Source organism: Erpetoichthys calabaricus, chromosome 1 (genome assembly GCF_900747795.2).
Source record: "Erpetoichthys calabaricus chromosome 1, fErpCal1.3, whole genome shotgun sequence".
Lineage (NCBI taxonomy): Eukaryota > Metazoa > Chordata > Cladistia > Polypteriformes > Polypteridae > Erpetoichthys > Erpetoichthys calabaricus.
Genome location: NC_041394.2, coordinates 199,836,663 through 199,859,927, shown reverse-complemented (window position 1 = coordinate 199,859,927; position 23,265 = coordinate 199,836,663). Strand labels below are relative to the sequence as shown.

At 34.9% G+C, this 23,265-nt stretch overlaps 1 protein-coding gene across 1 annotated transcript; it reads right to left on the bottom strand.

Annotated features, from left to right (window-relative positions):
- Positions 1–1,486: 1,486 nt before the first annotated feature.
- Positions 1,487–21,980, bottom strand: LOC114658711 (twinfilin-1-like). Its single transcript, XM_028810761.2, has 9 exons — positions 21,839–21,980; positions 21,068–21,145; positions 19,323–19,501; positions 17,322–17,417; positions 16,912–17,016; positions 12,381–12,506; positions 11,386–11,536; positions 10,928–11,049; positions 1,487–2,349 (listed from the first exon to the last, which is right to left on the bottom strand). Exons 1-9 carry the CDS (start codon positions 21,861–21,863, stop codon positions 2,179–2,181), a joined length of 1,053 nt encoding a protein of 350 aa, XP_028666594.1. The 5' UTR covers positions 21,864–21,980; the 3' UTR covers positions 1,487–2,178.
- Between the last annotated feature and the right edge of the window lie 1,285 nt (positions 21,981–23,265).

Sequence of the window (23,265 nt, the reverse complement as noted above, 5' to 3'; positions counted from 1 at the left end):
AACCTGACTCGCCAACTGGTGATAACGTGCATTGTGTAGTCCTATTGTTAATTTGCGCATGCTGTGCTAGATGTTTTATCACAGAGGAATTTTAGTACCTAGTGTATGTTCTTTTAAGAATGGTTTATGTCAATAACACTTTATGTGCTTTTCCCTGAGCTACTTAATGCTGCCGTTGTGCCATACTTTGTTGTATGTTTGTGAAAATATTTTTGCTTATGCTTGTCTTTTGCATTGTTTGCCCTGTGTTTTTGTTTCTAGTACATTCTTTTTAATCTTGTATTATTAAATTCACTTTTACTACTTGTGTTCATTGCTTATAAGGACATGTACAGCTTTGTCTTTGAAAAAAAACTTAAAGTGAATAGGGTAAGGTTTTCAAAAAAAAAAAAAATTAACAAAAATCACCCTTTTCCTGAAAAATTATCTTTCAGATTTATTTGTGAAAATGGAATGTTTTGAGAGAATCAATATACAGTTGGCCATTTTGATTCAAGGGTTTATGATTTGCAGACCTGCCTATTCACAGATTGTCATCAGTTATTAAATGGAAATCATTTTGTGAGTTTTGCGACCTACTGTGGAATAATGCAGATAACAAGTGCGCGTTTACTAGGAAATGTAACTAAAAAGGTCTAGTAAGTCATTAATGCGTAAAATATGTGTAATATTAATCATTTTTATTGTTTACTACCATAAATACGCACAAATTTATTAGAAAAAATAAAATTTTGGAAAAAGTTTTACAGTTCACATTTTGTCTGGATGATACCACGCATCTTTGTTTCGGTAGCCAACTCACACATGTGGTTTATTTGCTCAGTGATCATTTAAAAATGTGGTGTTTCTAGTGGTTCTGAAAGTGCTTCCAAAAGACAGAACAAAGTAATGACCTAACACGAAATTTTGTGTTATTGGATATGTTTTGTTCAGTGAAGTCAGCTGTTGTTTCCTGCTAGTACAGTATGTCAAGAAAAAAGAACAGGGAATCTGTGAAGCCATTGCAGGAGCTACACTAGTGCAGAATGTGGATATTAATGTTTTTTCAATTTACAAGGTAGGCCTTGGTATACAGTACAAACATGAATTTTGTATTTTACTGTTATCTAAATACAGTACCATGTATTATTGTAATTGTGCTGTACTTGTATTGCCTCTCTGTGTATGTCTGTGTAAGTTAGCCTACCTTGTTGAATGTATTTGAATATTTTGCAGTCCTGCACACCTAACCCCTATGAATTTCAAGGGCCGACTGTACTTGTAAAACTTTCTAATTTCAGTGTTCTCTATAGCATTTGGTCACAAGAAACTTCATATTTTTTCAAAATTTGAGTACAATCCGAATATAATGAATATCTTCAAGTCTCTGCTTAAAAATAAGCAGAGGTACATTTAACAGCTGTAGTAAATATTAACTCCATCCTTAAAAACATATCCATCAAAACAAATTCCATCCTTGAAGAAGTAAAATAAATAAATAAATAAATAACTTTAAACTTGCATTTTATTTGTTGGACATTTATTTGGTAAACTCCAAATACAAATATGCAAAAATATATTTACAACTTGAAAGAGTGCGTAATCCTGTACCATGTAATGGTCAACAAGTATATTTACCCAAATGAGTTTCATTTATTAAAGATTCACAGGTTTTGATAAAGAATGCAATTTGTTCTTCTCAAAATTTCAGGATAGGGTACAGTTAGTATCTTTGTTATTACAGTGCTACCCTTTATAGCTTATACAGATAGCACATAGTTTTTACCACTTTGTAAAAATATTTTTACTTAAATTTTTTCTGAGCATTATTCAGAATCACTTTTTGTCTACCTTACTTTAAAAATCATTCTAAAAGTAATCATTTTTTTCAGCAGCACATAATAATAAATCAGTTTTACTTGATAATTTAAATATATTTTTGAAATTATGAAACTATAAAATCAAGAATTCTGTTGGATTTTTTAAAATCCATTTCTAAATATAACAGATAACTGAAACTGCATAAAGCATTCCTACATTATTACCATAGTGTTTTATTTTTTTGTATACCTAAAAGTGCATAAAACAAATCACAAATTAAATTTAGAAGAGTAATTCATACATTGTTTTTCTCACTGGAAATAATTTTGTCTATAAACATTATGGAATGTTTGCAACATCAAACAAAGAGATGAAACATTAATCATTTTCGTTGTCATCACCTGCAGGTCCTTTGACAAGCCGTTTAATACCCCGTTTGCCTGCTGGGCCTTTTGGCTTTGCAAATGTTTGTTTATGTGCGTGCTGTTTTGGATGGACTTCTTCATAAAGAAATTCAGCAGTTAGCTCATTTCCATTGTCAATTTCAATCTGGAAGCCAAAAAAAAAAAAAACACATTAAAACAGAACAGGGACACAATCTTTTTTTACCATCTGCTTTGTTCTATCACTCTGACCCAATTTAATTAACTGAATTGATATATGAGATTCATACTGTCTGCGGTGGGTTGGCACCCTGCCCGGGATTGGTCCCTGCCTTGTGCCCTGTGTTGGCTGGGATTGGCTCCAGCAGACCCCCGTGACCCTGTGTTCGGATTCAGCGGGTTGGAAAATGGATGGATGGATGGATTCATACTGTATTTTTTACACCCTACACTATTGTATTGTTATGCTAAATGTAGGTGTTTTTTAACCTATAATAGTTATAACCAAAACTTCAAAGACATATCTATTTGGTGTTTAAATTGGGCTAGAATGAGCAAGTTTTTAAAAATTCATAATTTTTCCTTTTTTGTCATGCTTAGGGACAGATGTATGTTGATTAATTACATTATTCCTCTTATTATAACATTTTCTGATTAGTTTAATTAAATACAGACTATGCAGTGCCTTCAGAAAGTATCCACTTTGCTTTTTTTCACATTTTGTTATGTTGCAGCATTGTGCTAAAAATGTTTAAAGTAATTTTGTAACCATATCAAGCAATGCACAATACAACACAATGACAAAGTGAGGAATTTAGAAATTTTTGCAAATTTGTCATATATAAATAAATTTGGCTGGGTTGGCACCCCAACTATTTTTTTGGGACTCATTCTGTCTTTGTGACTCAAGCCTATATACATATATACATATTCATATATATCTTATATATAAAGCAGACTGCTACAATCTTGCTTGTATGTTATCATCTAGTTGACGCTTGGAATGTTTTTGGTGTGCTCCGTAAAAGCAACCGACAGTTTTATCATGAAAAATCCGTAGCATCAAGTTTGTTTTTTGTTAACTATATATTTCATCTTGCATTATTTTTATTGTAACAATGTTGTAGTGGTAATATAATTAAATCAACCTAATAATAATAATTTAATTGACTTTTTTTACATCGTCAAACTCTGCATGTAAAAACTTATTACTACACCACAAAACAAAAATTTGTCAAAACACCTTAAAAAAGGCTTCGTGTTTCCCATCGTTTTTACACTTTGAATGTATTCTGTGATTATATTTTGATTAAAATAGGCTATCTATTATATATAAGATAAGTAAGCAATTTTATTTTTATCTACCATAAACATCCTATATTTTATTTTGTGGATTCAACAGCTCTCTTTGCAATTTTTGTTTATTCATTAATGAACTAAATGTAATTTGTTTTGCAACATCGTAGCTAATGTGTTGGTGTTACAATTTTTTCGTAAAAAAGAAAGAGGATTTTTTTTAATACATTCATTATCAAAAAACTAATTTAATTAAGTTATAAAAATTGAAGTTAAAGTATAGACCAAATATAGCTATGATATTTAACTTGTAATATTTATTTATATATGTAAAATATTTAACCTTTAATTGATTGTAAAAGAATTTCAATTGAAACAGACTAAGTATCTATCTATCTATCTATCTAATTGGAGATTCGGTCTTGTATGTCTGTTATCATCCACTTGACACTTGGAACGTTTGGACAATCATTGAAAATTGCTGGATTCAATTTGGACCCAGCCTGTTTCTCACATGGACAATTTTATGTGGCATATTCAAGCGTAGGAAGTCCTAAGAACCATTATATATTAGCTAAAGATGTAAAAATTAAAAACATTGTATATAACAAGGCACTTCAGTATATAATACAAGCACATTAGTGAGTCTTCAATGTTTGCTAATTTCTTTTTATTTTTAAAGTTGTGTTTTTTTTAATTATATTTATCTCAAACAATTAAAAAAAAAAAAAAAACACTTTATTTTCCTCCCAGGCAACGCCGGGTATTTCAGCTAGTCAAAAATAAAAAATGAAATCACGGTTGCATTCAGACACTCTGTTATGACACTTGAAATCTGGCTCAATGGCATCCCATTCTATTGAGCAGCGTTGAGAGGTTTGTGCACCTTGTTTGGAGTCCACCTATGGTCAATTCAATTGATTTAACATGATTGGGAAAGGCACACACCTATCTATAGAAGGATCCCACAGCAGATAATGTGTATCATAGCAAAAACCAAACCATGAGGTCAAAGGAATTGCCCGCAGAGCTTACAGTAGAGACAGGATTGTGTTGAGGTACAGATCAGTTCACAAGTCTGGAACAACTACAGCTCTTCCTAGAGCTGTCCACCCGGCCAAACTGAGCAAAAGGGGGAGAAGGGCTATGGAAAGAGAGTTGACCAAGAACCTGCCATTCACTATGAATGAGCAAAAAAGAATCTTGTATGGAGATGGGATCAATTTCCAGAAGGACAACCACTTCAGCAAAACTCCGCTGTTCTGGGCTTTATGGCAGGGTGGCCTCACAACACACAAAAGACTGGCTGGGTTTGCAAAAAACACACCCAAAAGACTCTTAGAATGTGAAAGACAAAATTCTCTGGTCTAATGAAATCAAAATTGAAGAGTTTGGTCTCAATTCTAAGCGTCACATCTGGAGAAAACCAGGCACTGCTTATCACCTGCATAATACTATTCTAGTGGTGAAGCATGGTGGTTGAGAGCATCATGTTATGGGGTTGAAGACTGGGAGACTAATCAAAGTTGAGGGAAAGCTGGACAGTGCAAAGTACATAGATATCCTTAATGAAAATATATTCCAGAGGACTCTGGAGATCAGACTCTGCTGAGGGTTTACTTTCCAACAAGACAATGACCTCAAGCACAAACCAAAGACAACATAGGAGTGGCTTAGAATCTGAATGTCCCTGACTGGCCCAGCCAGAGCCAGACATGAACTCAATTGAACATCTTTGGAATGACCTGAAAATAGCTGTTCACTGATTGCCTCCATTCTACCTGACACAGTCTGAAAGCATCTGCAGAGAAAATTGGCAGAAAATCCAAACAACCAAGTGTAAAGCTTGTCTCATCATACCCATGAAGACGTCAAGCTGTAATCACTGACAAAGGTGCTTTAACAATACTTGTGTCAATGTGATATTTCTTTCTTTCTTTCTTTCTTTCTTTCTTTCTTTCTTTCTTTCTTTCTTTCTTTCTAATAAAAAAAATCTAAAATTCTGTTTTCACGTTGTCACTGAATGTTGCTGGAAGTGGGGAAAAAATGAATTTAACAGATGTTAGTGCAAGGCTTCAACATAAAAAATGAAAAAATTTACGGAGGTCTAAATACTTTCAGAATGTACTGCATGAAGTGATAATATATGTGACTTGGTGGAATAAAACTCTTATTCTTTAGCAGAGATTCCCTGTGTTTTCCAGGTGAGAAAGTGGAAAGGTGAAAAGTAATTAAAAATCATATATTATTCCATACAAAACATATTATGAACTTGTATTTAGTACAGAACAGTTTTTAGTACTGGAAAGCATCTATGTACATAGTATTCTTGATCATTCCTTCTAATGAAAAGATACAGAGATGTTTGTTACTACCAACATATGGGTACACAACACAAAGTTTTCCACATGTAAATATGACTCCATATTCAAACCAACCACCTTTAGTAAGTAATACTGTGCTTTACTGATAGACAGGAAACACTTGTAATTATTTCCTCTTAGTTGGCATGACTTTGTTGAAGAAAAATGTAAGCCAAGTGAGCCAAGTAAAACCTCAAGAGACAACAGAGAACCAACATGGACAGGTTTCAATAATGTTTTAATAATGAAAGATTAAGCTTGCAACACCAAACCACAATAATCAACTATGAAGACAATAAAAATAGTCAAAGGCAATTTTCTATTATAAAATCAAATTTTATTTTTTCTTAGAACATTACAACAATCTATACAAGAACAGGCCATTCAGTCGAACAAAGCTTGCTGGTCCTATCCACTTAATTCTTCTAAAAAACAAGTTTAGTTTTAAAATTCCCTAAAGTCCTATCTACCACACTACTTCATTGCTCATTCCAAGTGTCTACAGCTCTTTGTGTAAAGAAAAATTTACTAATGTCTGTGTGCAATTTACACAAAACAAGTTCCCAACTGTGTCCCGATGCTCTTGATGAACTCACTTTAAAATTACAGTCTTGATCCACTGTACTAATTCCCTTCATAACTTTATGCACTTCAGTCATTTCGCCTTTTAATCTTCTTTTGCTTAAACTGAAAAGACTCAGTCCCTTTACTGTTTCTTCATATTCCATCCTCTTTAGCCCTGGAATCAGCTTAGTCACTCTTCTCTGGATTTTTTCTAGCGCTGCTATGTCTTTTGTGTAGCCTGGAGACCAAAACTGTGCATAGTATTGCAAATGAGGCCTCACCAGTGTTTTATAAAGCTTGAGCATAATCTCCTTTTACTTGTACTCTACATAATGTGCTATATAACCTAACATTCTTAATGGCTTCTGAACACCATCTGGAAGTTGACAGTGTAGAGTTCACTACAACTCCTAAATCCTTCATATAAGGTGTTCTTTTAATTTTCAGACCTCCCATTGTGTATTCAAACCTAACATTTTTACTTTATACATGTAATACTTTACTGACATTAAATTTCATCTGCCAGAAATTTGTCTAAGCTATATGCTGTCCAAGTCCCTCTGTAATGATTCAAACCTATCTTAGTATCACCTGCAAACTTAACCATTTTGTTAGTTATATTCCTATCCAAATCATTTTATACAGTATATACTGTGTATATATATATATATATATATATATACAGTAATCCCTCCTCCATCGCGAGGGTTGCGTTCCAGAGCCACCCGAGAAATAAGAAAATCCGCGAAGTAGAAACCATATGTTTATATGGTTATTTTTATATTGCTATGCTTGGGTCACAGATTTGCGCAGAAACACAGGAGGTTGTAGAGAGACAGGAACGTTATTCAAACACTGCAAACAAACATTTGTCTCTTTTTCAAAAGTTTAAAATGTGCTCCATGACAAGACAGACATGACAGTTCCGTCTCACAATTAAAAGAATGCAAACATATTTTCCTCTTCAAAGGAGTGCGCGTCAGGAGCAGAGTCTGTCAGAAAGACAGTGAAAAGCAAACAAATCAATAGGGCTGTTTGCTTTTAAGTATGCGAAGCACCGCGGCACAAAGCTGTTGAAGGCGGCAGCTCACACCCCCTCCGTCAGGAGCAGGGAGAGAGAGAGAGAGCCAGAGAAAAACAAAACAGTGAAAAATCAATACGTGACCTTCGAGCTTTTAAGTATGCGAAGCACTGTGCAGCATGTCGTTTCAGGAAGCAGCTGCACAGAAGATAGCAATGTGAAGATAATCTTTCAGCATTTTTAGACGAGCGTCTGTATCGTCCAGGTGTGCGAACAGCCCCCCTGCTCAATCCCCCTACGTCAGGATCAGAGAAAGTCAGCGCAAGAGAAAGAGAAAAGTAAGCTGGGTAGCTTCTCAGCCATCTGCCAATAGCGTCCCTTGTATGAAATCAACTGGGCAAACCAACTGAGGAAGCATGTACCAGAAATTAAAAGACCCATTGTCCACAGAAACCCGCGAAGCAGCGAAAAATCCGCGATATATATTTAAATATGCTTACATATAAAATCCGCGATGGAGTGAAGCCACGAAAGGCGAAGCGCGATATAGCGAGGGATTACTGTACACAACCCCAATTCCAATGAAGTTGGGACGTTGTGTAAAACGTAAATAAAAACAGAACACAATGATTTGCAAATCCTTTTCAACCTATATTCAATTGAATACACTACGAAGACAAGATATCGAATGTTCAAACTGATAAACTTTATTGTTGTTTTGCAAATCTTCATTCATTTTGAATTTGATGCCTGCAACATGTTCCAAAAAAGCTGGGACAGGGGTAGCAAAAGACTGGGAAAGTTGAGGAATGTTCAAAAAACACCTGTTTTGAACATTCCACAGGTGAACAGGTTAATTGGAAACAGGTGTTTGTCATGATTGGGTATAAAAGGAGCATCCCCAAAAGGCTCAGTCGTTCACAAGCAAGGATGGGGCGAGGTTCACCACTTTGTGAACAACTGCGTGGGCAAATAGTCCAGCAGTTTAAGAACAACGTTTCTCAACATACAATTGCAAGGAATCTGGGGATTTCATCATCTACTGTCCATAATATCATCAAAAGATTCAGAGAAATCTCTGCACGTAAGCGGCAAGGCCGAATACCAACACTGGATGCCCGTGACCTTCGATCCCTCAGGCGGCACTGCATTAAAATTGGAATTGGGGTTGTATATATATATATATATATTATATATACACACACACACACACCGAAAAGTGAATTTATTTCAGTAATTCAATTCAAAAAGTGAAACTCATATATTGATTCATTACACACAGAGTGATATATTTCAAGCGTTTATTTCTTTTCATTTTGCTGATTATGGCCTACAGGTAATGAAAACTCAGTATCTCAGAAAATTAGAATATTATATAAAATGATTTTTAATACAGAAATGTTGGCCTACTGAGAAGTATGTCTATATATGCACTCAATACTTGGTCGGGGCTCCTTTTGCATGAATTACTGCATCAATGCGGCGTGGCATGGAGGCAATCAGCCTGTGGCTCTGCTGAGGTGTTATGGAAACCCAGGAGTCTTTGATAGTGGCCTTAAGCTCACCTGCTTTGTTGGGTCTGTTGTCTCTCATCTTCCTCTTGACAATACACTATAGATTCTCTATGGGGTTTAGGTCAGGCGAGTTTGCTGGCCAATCAAGCACAGTGATTCCATGGTCATTAAACCAGGTATTGGTACTTTTGGCAATGTGGGCAGGTGCCAAGTCCTGCTGAAAAATAAAATCAGCATCTCCATAAAGCTTGTCAGAAGCATGAAGTGCTCTAAGCTTTCCTGCTAGACGGCTGCGCTGACTTTGGACTTGATAAAACACAGTGGACCAACACCAACAGATGACATGGCTCCCCAAATCATCACTGACTGTGGAAACTTCACACTGGACCTCAAGCAACTTGGATTCTGTGCCTCTCCACTCTTCCTCCAAACTCTGGGACCTTGATTTCCAAATGAAATGCAAAATTTACTTTCTTCTGAAAAGAGGATTTTGGACCACTGAGCAACAGTCCAGTCCATATTCTCCTTGGCCCAGGTAAGATGCTTCTGACGTTGTCTCAACTGACAAGTCAGCAGTCTTCCCTATGATTGTGTGGCCTACTGAGCTCTGACTGAGAGACCATTTAAAGGCTCAGGACAGCTTTGCAGTTGTTTTGGTTTAATTAGCTGAGTGGAGTGTGACACCATGAGTCTACAATATTGAACTTTTTAAAAATATTCTAATTTTCTGAGATACCGAATTTTGGGTTTTCATTGCCTGTAGGCCACAATCAGCAAAATGAAAAGAAATAAACGCTTGATATATTAAAATATATCATACAGAATGAGTTTCACTTTTTGAATTGAATTACTGAAATAAATTAATTTTCGATGATATTCTAATTTATTGAGATGCACCTGTGTATATATACAGTATATATATAAAATAAAATATAGCAGCGGCCCTAGCACTGACCCTATGGAACACCACTCTTAACATCAGCCAGTTCTCATTAGGTTCCTTACACCAGTGGTCCCCAACCTTTTTGACAGCAAGGACCACTTTGTTAGATGCAAATTTTTCCACGGACCGGTTTGGGGGGGGGGGGGGGAATCGGGTTGCAGTTTTATACACAATTTAGATAACATTTCTATTATTATTAAGTTATTAAGCAGTTCGCATACGTTTGCAACCCGAGATTTTTCTTCTTTTTTTGCATATAACAAAGACATATGCTTTGCATTTGCCATTCCAACAGACTGCACATCACAAACATTAACACTGTTATCGTTTTTTTCGTGTCTGCCGTTTCTATAGGAGGGTGACAATGAGTTAAATTCCAATGGATGTTTTTCAAATGTTGACAAGCAATAGCAAAAGGTTTCACTGAAAACCACAGAAAACAAAAACATCAAAAAAAAAAACAGTACGAGGAAAGTTTGAAGAAAGAATTTTTTTTTACAATGTTTCTGTTTGGGGATCGTTGTGTAAATGTGTACAACTGAACTGCGACCACAGATTCATTCAAGCATTTCAAGGTCACTTCGTTGTAATGAAGCATCTGCTGAATGTACTTCGTAGTAACGAGATTTCTATAGTCTCGTGTCATATGGGGTAACTGTCGGGACCATAAAAATACTTCGTTGTAATACTCTCTCTCCTCTCTCTGTGCCGCTGCAAAGCCCCGCCCGCCAAGCGTTCTGAAAAGTCTGAGTGAGTCTCCGTTGCGGGCAGTTCTCTCGCGGCCCGGCTGTCAGACGGCTGCGGCCCGGTAGTGGGTCGCGGACCTGTGGTTGGGGACCCCTGCCTTACACCATAACCCTCTGCTTACTATGTCTAGGCCAATTTTGCACCCATCTACACACCACACCCTGAACTTACATTTCTTTTAGTTTGATGCCCAACCTCTCATGTGGCACCTTAACAAATGCTTATTATACTATACCATTTAATTTGATTTTCACAGACTATTAAGTAAGCAGATTTATTTTTGTAATAGTTCCTACCTTTTTAGCGACTTCAATTTTCAGTTTGTTTTCTACCATGTCAATTAGTGGATTCTTGCAACTTGAGTAAAGCATTCTTTCTCGTATACTACAGTTATATCCAGGCATTGAATAGATGAATACTGTAAAAATATGTTGTTATCATTGTGTTAATATACTGAAAACGTTAATTTTATACTCTTGTAAATCTGATTTGGCTGAAACATACATAGTCATAGAATTTAGTATACAGTATGCAAACTTCACTTAAAATACAATTTAAGATATTCACAACAAATACTAAGGAAACTGTTAACTACACATTATGAAAAACTCTTCAAAGCCACAATAAAAATCAAACAAAAAAAGAAAAAATCTTCAGCTTGGTAAAATTTTAAAGCATTTTAAATCAAAAATTGTGCTCATGAAAGGGTAAGCACACAATAAATAGGTTTTGAGTTACAGCATCATTACGGTACCTGTAGATTCCAGGTAATCTCCCTCATGAGAATGCTTGTATAGAAAAAAATGATAACGAGCTGCTTCTTTGGGAATTCTTCCAGGCAAATCCTTAATGTCAGTTGGAGATGTGCTTGACAAAACTATGTTTTCATTTTGGAAGTCTATTTCCTGTTACAAATGTAATATAAAATTGAATATCAAAATATTATTTCAATAAATTATCAGTAATATCCTGTTGCTAACTATGACAAGCAGACGAAAGATTTGAGGAGCATCTTAAAGAACAAAAAAGAGTAAGGACAAACAGTGTGAGCAAGTTTATACACTATACATCTCTGGTCTCCCTACCTCCCCCAGCATATGTTCTTCCTCTCCTCACACTTTCAGTCCTGATTCAGGAACAGGAAATTTCAAGGCCATCAAGCCACGGTGCACTCTGGTTGTTCAGGAGACTACAGCACATGTGTGATCTTTATAGGAAACTTCTATGTTGCTGTACTGTTTTTAGAAAAGAAGTGTCCCACACATTCCATTCGGGGACCATGTGCCCAGTAGTGGTCAAGAACTATTGCCACATCTAGCTTTCCCTCCCCAATCTCACCCTGAATAGTTTCTCTAAAGGCTTTAATGGCATTAACATACAGTACTTGTTTTTATTGGTACTGAAGAAATGGATCTGTAAAGAACAGTCAATTAATTTGAATAGCACTTTCTTTATAAATTATCACAAATATTAGACCATTTCAACTGAAAACACCCCACATAAATCATGGAAATGAAACAAAAATAGCCAACCATAAACAAATATTTTCAACAGCTTCTGTTGTATTTTCAGTACTCTAAATTGCTTGCTGGTTAAACATGGGAAGATTCACATTTAAAATCTAATGGATCTGACATTATCAAGAATGGCATATTTATCCACTTCTACAATTAAAATTTCCAAAAAACGCAATAACCAATAGAAACATCTGCAGAAATAAGATTATTTTTAGTCAACCATTTTACTTACAAGCTGAACATAGTTCAGTTTCTTGTCTCTAAATTGTTTAAGTGCTTCAAGTGCGTCTTTGTGAACAGGAAATGCAACTCCTTGCAGAGTTTGATGTTTACTGTCAACACCAACTTCAGTTTTCACCTAAAAAATATATATGTAAAAATCAGTTAAATGAGCATCTGTCTTTCAACAAAAGTCAGAAATACTATGACAGCAATTTTAATGTTTACATAAATAAGCAAATTAGAAGTAAAGCATAAGGTGTCTTTCTGAAAACTGCAAAACCACAAACATGCACACCCAAGCAAAATACTGCTCCAAAATTATGTACACTTCAAAATTATGTATACTTTAGAAAGAAGAGTTTAATTACACGTTAGATATCATAATTTTCAGTTTATTTCATGCTGAACATACAGTATGTATATGATGCATTTTACTCTTTTAGAATTACTGGTTTGATTAAAACTATTACAATATAAGAAATGATTGCTTAGATAAAATATGTTTTAACATAGCATTAAACTATATAAGAATAGAGTAGCAAAGCTGTTAAGACTGAACACTTGTATCTTACCGCTTTGTGAACTGCAGACCTCCTTTTGACAGTTTGTGGCTTAGAAATGATTGAAGCAAAAGCTACTTTAATTTTCTTTATTAAAAAAGTTTTACTTTATTTCAGACCAATGTGCACACCACCCCACCCCCAATTTAAAAAGATCCCAATCTTGTTAAAAAACAATCAGAATTAGAACAATACAGTTATACAATATCATGTGTAAATCTGCACCAAATGCTTTGGTTGATAAGAGACTGAAATGATTGCAGGAAAGGTGGGTTGGGCATGTGAAGTAGAAGCTACAGTTGTGACTGAGTGAAGAGATATGGTATAATGAAAGTGGAGATGAATAGGCCAAGAGGCAGGCCCAAGAATGTCATGGACAGAGAGATGAACCTCACCACTAAAACTTTGATAATGGTTTGTTTTATGCATGAGATCATCTGATTTTACATTAGCATTTTTCAAAGGAAAATTCTCCATAACAAAATCCCTCATTCAAAAACTTATAAGTAACCCCCATCTTGTAGATAGGAGAAGTTTATCATCAGGGTCTAACTGACTTGCAAACTGCATCTGGGTCTGTATTCATCTAGCAATTGGGAGATATTTCAAAACTTCAAATCAAACATTTTAATGCACTCAACATAAATATTCAAAATGACTCTATATAGTACATCTAGCTTTACTGACATTGCTGTCAGTGTTTTAAGTTCAACCTATGAGGAACAAAACACCACACTGTGACCAAAACTTGACAGACAATAGAAGTCACTGTGTTTGTGTGTCCTGACACATACTTTTAAGAAGATCCCTTTCCCACTTTAGCATATTACCACGGGAAACAGCATCCACCATAGTTAATAATAGGTAATCACCCCAAAAATGCCTTCTTTTTATGGACAAAAACATTAAAGACAGAAACTGGCAGTCAGCTGCTATCACAAGTTTTCACCACTCTTTCTTTGATTTTGAAATATCAATAAAGGACCTGCAATTCTCTCTGACACATATCAAAATAGATGAGAGCCAGTTCCTTTACCATCCGCTTTCATTTTTAATCCTGAATTACTGGCATTTTTCTATTAATGCCCCAAGACATACCTATACCATTCATTAAATATGCCAAGGCTCCATATCTATTGGTTGTGTTTTCTTAGTGTCATAACCCATAATGCTTTTGTCTAGGTCAGTAGAGTGACTGGCAATAGAACTAAATGGATAAAGTAGACTAAAGGTGAACACACTACCAGAATTCAAACTACCAATAAGACAACATAATCACAACTGTTTCTTGTACCATTCTTCTACAGATCCCCATCAGGCAATTATAAAGTGATCTACTGTCTATGTAAATGTTGTGGTAGAAACTGCCTGCTGACACCAATATACATTTGATCCATAATGTATCCTGCAACATGGGTGACAGCAGCTGACAATTATGATATCACATTGGTACACACCTTATTTTCTATTAGTACTGTACAATTATAATAATAATGGCACTGGCTTCTCCAGAAATGATGGAATGGGCAGAACCAGTTTTCATTATTAATGCACAAAGAAGAATATGCTTATATTTTCTCATTTTCTGTCAGTCTTGTGTAAAAAATAGAAACATAATAAGAAATTATCTGGCAGTACTGAGGTGACTGACAGATGGCAAAGAAGAAATAGTTGGTGGAAATGTAACTATTTGACTTTCTAGATTAGTAAAAATGTGTACAGTATTTTTGGATCCTTGCTGTTTCATATTTGGTTCTCCTACCTTTCAGTTTTCTATGCATAATAATGTATATTATTTTAATCTATTTTTGTAATTCAAGAAAAAAAAAGCAGAACGAACATAATTTGCTCTGACATTTCCACATCTTTAAGTACCTCTTCCACTGGAGGGGCAATTTTCATGTATTAACTTAATTGACCCAAGCAATTTTCAGGTCTTGATGTGTGTGAATGAGCAAATCCCCATAAATTCTTAGTTCATTAACATTTGCATTGCTTTTGCTCTGGAGGGAAAAGATGCCAATCTCACATGACCCATAAAATCTACACTCATAAAGAAGTGTAACTGTGTGGACCTCTATGACAGTTTATAAACTTAAGTGGAGTTCTAGAATTCTAGGACTGTACCTAATTTTTAAAATATGCTTCCTTAAGGTGTTCTTGTTAAAATTTCTTAAGTGTATTTTATTCCGATAAAAATACAATCAAGTAAAAAGCTATACAGACAAAAAAAGCTTGCAATAAATAAATTAAAATATCCAAATTATGTAATAGATACTTTTATGAAAAATGATTATGCTAACTCATATCATTGCTAAAGTGAAAAGACTTTGAGAGTAGTTACAATTAGCTATTTTTATCAAATTACAACACTAGTTGTAATTAGCATATCCATTAATTGTTGCCCTGCAGAACTAAAATATTGAATGCCGAGTACCTGATGATATATCTCTTTAAGTCATGCCCTCTTATTACGTACGATGAAAACAAGCAGCATCTAAAGCCACAAATTGCTTATGCTGAGCCAAGCAAATCTAATTCTCTGACAAAATACAGTTTACATATAGAAAACCTGTGGGCACAGCTTTATACTACAGCCATAGTTAGAAATTCTCTTTTCCTTTAATCCAAAGAAAGTAAACACGACATATTACTAAAGAACACTGAGTACTACTACAGTATACAGGGTATCAAAATAATGTACACAAGTTTTAGAACATCTCAGTTCTTCCTTCCAATTTAATCTGTTGAAATGCAATGAATGACCTAAATGTTGAAAATGTATGCAGTAAACTATAAGAGGTTTAAATTTAAGTTTTAAATTAGCAAAATTTGAAAAAAAAGGAAATATCAGAATGTTACAAATGGTCCTCCTTCAGGGAACAATGAATAGGTTACAAGCTACAGATGTTCTGCAGCAATTAAAGTAAATTAAGCCTTGTAAATTGAAGCAAACAATTTGCACAAGTGTCCTAACTTCTGTTGATTACTTAAAAACCATCAGTCTGTCTTAAACCAGAGTTGGAACACATACTGTTACTACTCCCGCTGAAGTTCTACTTGGACAATATTCTAGTGATAATGGTAAGAAAGCGGCAATTAACAAATGAAATGAGAGAGAGCATTGTTAGCATTGGAATTGTAGGCCTTTTATTTAGAGAAACTGCAAAAACAAAAAAAAAAAACAATCAGTGTCAGTGAGTACTATGTTCTACACAATCCAAAGGCATTTGGAAAGTAGACAAAACTCTGATAGTAAGAGATCAGGAAGACCCAAAGTCACAACCCCATCACAAGACAAGTTTCTGAGGGTCACCAGCTTGCGTGATAGGCGCCTCACTGCACAAGAACAGCTTAATAGTGGTCAAAAAAGCAAGTCTCAGTTTCTACTGTGAAGAAGAGACTTTGTGCTGCAGGTTTGACAAGATGAGTGGCAGTAAGAAAGCCATTCCTTAAAGGACAAAATAGGGCTTTGAAATATAGGCTCTGAACTACTGCAGAAAGGACAAAGTCTCCTTTTTTTAGTTTTTGCTAACCTAAACTTTACATTTAAACCTGTGACAATTTACCACTTACCTTTTCACCATTAAAGGTCTTTCATTGCATTTCAGCTGATTAAACCTGAAGACAAACTGGAAAAAGTGAGGTGTTCTAAAACTTTTAACCAGTAATGTATAACGCAAGGTTACTTTGTGAGCTTTATTAGAACAGATTGTAATATTAATACACTCTTTGCCTACAAAAATTCTCCATTCTTTGTGGTACATCTTGTTATTATAAACAAGTTGATTTCTAAGAACTACACCTGGTTTTCATTACATATTATGTCTTTTGTGTACTCCATAATAGTATAAAAAAAAAAAACTTTTTTCTTTGTACCATGTGTTTTAATTAGCCCAATTTTAGTAATGTCAAGTAATTAGGTTTGTTAAAAATAAACGTACTATATTGTTCTTCAACCAATATTCCAGAAAAACTTACCTCATTAAGTTTAATTTGTCTTAATTCTTCTTCAGCTGCAGTAAGAGGAACAGGAGCTGATTGAGATACAAGATATTTTTTGTATCCATGCAGAGATACATCGTCCTAAAAAGGTAACAAGAAAGAATAGTTAAGGTGGAAAATGTACAGCACTAATCTTTAATGCTGTAGGAATGATGACTGTGTGATATAATGAAAGTCATAAATATTTAGTATAAAAAAGGCAATTACCTGTATCATGACTTGCTTAACAAAAAAAACGAACAAAAAAAAAAAAACACAATTTTGCATGCCTGAGTTAAATAGATAATTAAACATGCTTAAATATTTACCTATGTTAATATCTACCTATTCAAGATTAATGCCTTTACAGTACATTTCTATATATCAAAGTAACTGAAGACCCATACTTTGGTAGTTCCAAATATCTCATCTTTAACATGTCCACCTCCAAATTCTTTCTTGACTGTTGCTCTTGTTGCTGCATAAAGCATTTTCTGCCGCACCTATGAAATGTAGAAGAAAACCAATTACCATAAATTAATTTTCCACTTTTGATAGTTTAAGTAGTTTCAATTACCAAAAAAGCTGTGATAATGTCAGATGAAAAACAAAGTCATTTAAGACCTCAAGTGTTAGTTGTGCAGTAGACTCAAAGGTTTTTCTTTCAGTATCTATACATTTTTTGCAAATGTTTAATTTTTTTTAGAAAGTTTCCAAGTTTATGATCAAGAGAAGCACTTGACTAAAGTATATTTTCACCAAAATGCTTTCCTATACTTTTTTTGTCCTTATACAATGGTATTCCAAGAAAGATGTCCTTATTTATAATAAAACTTTTTCATAATCTCAACAGAGTTTGTTAAACAAGACAAATGTGAGTGAGCTTATAGTGTATATGGTAAAATAATCTGTGGTTGAATGAAAATAAAATTGCTTCTAGTCAAAGTTCATAGCATTAATAATGTGTGACACAAACCGAATCCTGGGCATACTCTTGGGATTAATAAAGTATGTATCTATCTACTCTGCCTAACACTATCCTGACACTTAAAGTTAAAAGGCTGCTAATCTTCAACAGTGACTGGGAAAGTTTGTACAACTTTAAAAATGACTACAGTAAATTAACAAGAGAGTTGCTCAAAAATAAAAAGGCGAATGACCTTGAGTGGCCAGTCAAAGTTTTGTGTCATAAATAGTATATGTCACAAGTTGAAATGGATGAGACAGTGGAGACTTGCTTAGAATGTTGATGATAATACAACATACAAAAGTGGAAAAATGTCCATCAGGCATTACCTATTTTGAAACAGGAAAATGAGTGATTTTATCATAAGAGGTATTTTATGGTATAAGTAGATTATTAATAACATTTAATAACTTATTATATAGCATTGTGAATAAAGCCACTTCATCTACCTTGAAAGTTTCTCTAATCTCTTAAAATATGTTGCCCAAAGCATAACAGTCTGATGAAATTTAAATTAAAATATCTAAAATATGCAAAGGCACAAGTCATGATGATGCTAGTTGCTGAAAAAAAATGCTACATACAGTAAATGCTGAGAACACTGTTGGCCACCAATGAACTTCTAATGTATGTGGTAAGAAACTCTGTTGTAGCCATTGGTGACAAAACCTAATATTCAGTTTTTAGTTCTTAAGTTTATCGTGATAGATAGTGGGTTTGGGAAGTCACACTGAAGCACAACTCAAAAGTGTTGTCTTGTTTTTTATTGGGGGTCATTATCCCTTAGGATTATACAGCCCCAATAATAGAACCTTAAATAAAAACAAAAACACATCTGAATTTAAACCAATGTCACTGTACATTCACCACCTTTGATACAGCAGAAAGTATTTTAACTGATATTTTTTGTTAATTTGTCCATGTGTATTTTTCCTTATTTGTTATGGGCCTAAATCTTGAGGCCTACTAAATCTCACTGTCATCTTAAAGTGTGTAATTTAATCCAAGTAGAATTAACATCCACAAGCATACTGTCATATAGGAAGCAGAATTTACTTTTACAATGAATTAAACATGGCAAAGCCACAATGCTTATTTGATGATTTAGATACAGGGTTGTCTTGATAAATTAGCTGGTTAAATTGTAATTTACATTAGTTAGCAGAGGAATCAAATATATTCTACTATAAAAGATAGAGAAATAGACATTCCTATGTGTTTTATTTGAAACAGTATAAAGCCTATGATGTAATGCACTTGCTCTAAATATGGGATTCCTCATTTATTTAGAAATGTGTCTATGATTTATGCATTCATTAATTCAAGTAATTTGTATACAATGTAGACATCGGCAAGGGTCTGATGTTTTCTAACTATACAAACTCAAAAAGAAAGTTACAGCAAATTATATCAGCTAGAAACTAAGAAAAGGTTTACTCACTGGGGAGTTGTCTGGTGACCAGGCAATAAATATCCATTCATAGCCCTGAGCATTTTGAGTGTCTAATCTGTACAGGAGATAGGATGGCTGACTGTCCTCTAACAATGGAAGAACAAAAGAATCATATTCCTGCTCCCATGACTTTGTAGATTCTTTGCAGCAACCAACTGTTAGTTTCTCTAAAAATAACAAATATTCAAGAATTAAATGAGGTAATTAACTTAAACAATGGTATAATTAAAAAAATAAAATAAATGAAATTAATCATGCAGTAATGTGGCAGACATAATGCAAAACTAGAGAAACCAACCAATACATTTCACTGTGCTATTTTAATACTGAATATTGATTGCAATTACAAGTGTTTTAAGTTGGCAATGAAATATAAACATTTCAAACATTATTCTACAAAAACCTTACAAATACATAGATGCTACAAATGTTCTGGTCAAAAGGTTAAAAAGACTGAATAACAATAAATCTATACAACATGAACCCTTTGTGTTTTTTAACATTTATTTCTCAAAAACTAAGCAATCTGGTGAGTAAATGACAGCACTGCCCTATGCATAACCTTTAAACAACTGGGAAAAAAGTACTTTAACCTTTTTAATATAACCCTGAAGAAACTCTTGTTTTTTCAATTTCATATTCTTATTTCGGTTTTTTATTCATTCTTTTTTTTCATCATATGTTCAAGTTGAGCTAAACCAGTTTATTTGCTCCATTTTGCTTATATTTTTGGTATCTAATAATTTGTATATGAAAGTCACCTTAGACATAAGGAAATATTAAAGGAATATTAACTAAGAAATGCTTGTTTATATACAAAATACAGATATACCGTAGATTTGTGCTCAAACCTGTTTAATCCATGGTTGCCAGGGGCCTATCACAGAAGTGCTGAATGCAACTAAACAGACAGGGCACTATTCTATTTCAGGCTACACAAGCACATGCCTGCACTTGGGCCAACTTAGAGTTTCCAAATAACCAAACAAGCACATCTTTAGGGATGTAGGAGAAAAAAAACTGAATACTCAATGGAAATCCCATACAAATGTCAGAAAAATGTGCAGACTCAACACAGACAGTGACCAGGAGTAGGAGTTGAATTTAAAAGATGGCAATCACTTGGCACAGTAGTGGTAGTACTAGTAGTAGTAACATTGGCACGTGTACAGTGAAAATCTTACTTGCTCATCTAATCAACATGCAACAAGCTTTCACACTCCATTGCCATGAATACAAGAGTACTTAATGCACTGTTGCGTTCCTACGGTCCTTTCAACTGAGATTTGATTCTTGGATAATTTGTCTTCTGTTGGTGCTTGTATATAAAAGTGGAAGAATCCTCTTTTCATTGGCAATTCAAAGACATGTATTTAAATAAAAAAAATACTTCTAAACAGCCTGAAACTGAGTAGGCAACTTATCCAAAACTAACTAAAATCATACGTAGGAGCTGGATCTTGTACATTGCCCACTATGTCTATAAAGTTTACAGACTCGAAATGGAGCACAAACTATGAGGTAGCTATGCTACATACTATGACATTTAGATAAGTCATATGACTCTTCCTTGGTTGCTTTACTTTTAAAGTCTTTGATGTAGCTATGATACACTATGTGATTTAGATGTGCTATTGAAAAATGGCTAACAAAGACACTGTAGTTTTTACACTTTACCCCAGTAAAGAATATGTATGTACTGTAGAAATTCAATTCTTTTTTATTTAACTTACCGTTTTCTATAATAATCTTCAAAATTCTGTATTTTCCACTTCTGGCCTTTGAGAAGATGTGTAAAACTCCATCATCAGCTAAAATTAGAGTTTTAAAGATGTTCAGACAAAACGCGTTGTCATATATGTAAATAAAACCAAACCAAGAGTATGTACCCATTTCGGAAACATAATCAGAAAGTTAAAAACCATCCATATTTTAAAATAAACGTAGATAAGTGTTAATCACCACGTATTACTGCTCCGCAAAAACAAATTTTCACGGAACAAAATTACTGCATTTGGCTGTCAAAGGAGACGAGGATCAAATGTGTACGTGTTAAATATGACACTTTGCCGATGTAAAAATATGCAGATATGAGACGAATCTGTGTTTTTCTTTGTTTAATTCAGGGAAACACATCCATGAGGTTCTTTGTTTAATTCAGGGAAACACATCCATGAGAAATCTCTTAAAGAGAGGTTTTATTCCAAATTAGTAACATCTCGAGTGGAAGCATATGTTCTTAGCACGATTGTCTTTAAGAAGAACAAAGACATAAGGTTCGCAGTCTAAACGTCCGATCTTCGAGTTCAGTTCTGCATAGTCCTTTACCCCTCGACGTGGCTATTTCGTTTCATTTCGTGGACGCGATTTGTACGTTATGTTAACTATACATTATTTTCCAGTTACCGTCTGTTATCATCGTTTATTAAAAAAAGAAAGAAATTTATTTTCAACACATGTATGTATATTACTCTTTTAAATGTAAACGTTACAGGCCGAATTACCTTGAATGCCAGTCTGATGGGACATCGTAGTAGTTACTGGATAGTAGTTAATCCTGAATGGTTTCTGTACCAGGAAACCGCAGTAACACTTCGGCAACTGAGCCGGCTTACAGGTAGGTCTACGTCATCGTTGTGCGACTCACCATGATCACGTGAACGCTTTCGAGGTGGAGGAGGTGATGGAAGTATTGTTTTGCAGTAAAGAAATACACGTATTTTACTTTCTCGTTTTTACAGTGAGTCGACCAGGCGTTTACTGTTTTTGAAGTGTACTGTATTTTTGTCTAAAATTCTTGCTGAATTAAGAAGTCTTCAGTTACTTCTTGTGCCTGTCATATGATTTTGAATAACAGATGTATATTCAATAATAGATAGCTTACTATGCTGTCATGTTGATGCATTATTAAACGTTCGCCTGTCATACGATTGTATTCGAAATGTATTTGCCTACCGCGTTTGCAAGGTTAGCATCTACGTCATCTACGTAGATTTACAAGTTTGCAACAATTTTGTGACCCTCGATCTAACAACAGCACACGAAACTGAGGGTGTAATACGCTTATTATAGTGGTGATCTGTGATATTTGCATAGGTTTGTCAGAGTCGGACTGATAAGTTCATCACGCTTCGAATTTGGATGGCAGATTTGCTGAGATGAATGGATGAAGTGGAACATAGAGGGACGTTTAATAAAGGGATAAGCATGGACAGGCACATCAGTGATGCTTTCACACTTTGTGGTAGAGCCGACCCTGCTAACCAGCCAGAAGGTTGTTGAGATGTGCATAAATAAAGCCAAGTAACCCCATTTGTATTACTAGAAAACTTGGGCCCTGTGGCCTTTTAGGTGACTGTAAAAATGCTGTAGTTATTGATCCATTAATTTGGATGGAGCAGAAACCCGATGGAGGACGTATTCCCACAAATATTTACCTAGACATGCCCTATTTAATGTTGTTAATTGCCCTCATGTAAGAGCATTAGACCTAGAATTCAAACCTAGTGTACTGTGCCCCTTTAATACAAGTAAAAAACCTATAAAACTCAGTGCCCCCTTATGTGACTGGTTTTTCCAAAATCATGCTATCCAGGAACACTGCTGTCTGTGCCGGGTAAGGTCCTTGCTAGGGTCATCCTCAATAGGATCCGTGATCACTTGCTCACCTACCAGCGACCGGAACAGTCTGGTTTTACGCCTAAGAAGTCTTACCATCGACCGCATCCTGGCACTGAGGGTTCTCATGAAGCGCAAATGCGATTGTCGATTTTCGCAAAGCGTTCGACTCAGTTGATCGAGCTGCCCTGTGGGACATCCTGAGGGTTCGCGGGATCCCCTCCAGGTTGCTGGATATCATGGCCGGCCTGTACACTAGTACTGTGAGTACTGTGCAGAGTGGAGGCAGGACACTATCCAGTGATCTGAGACA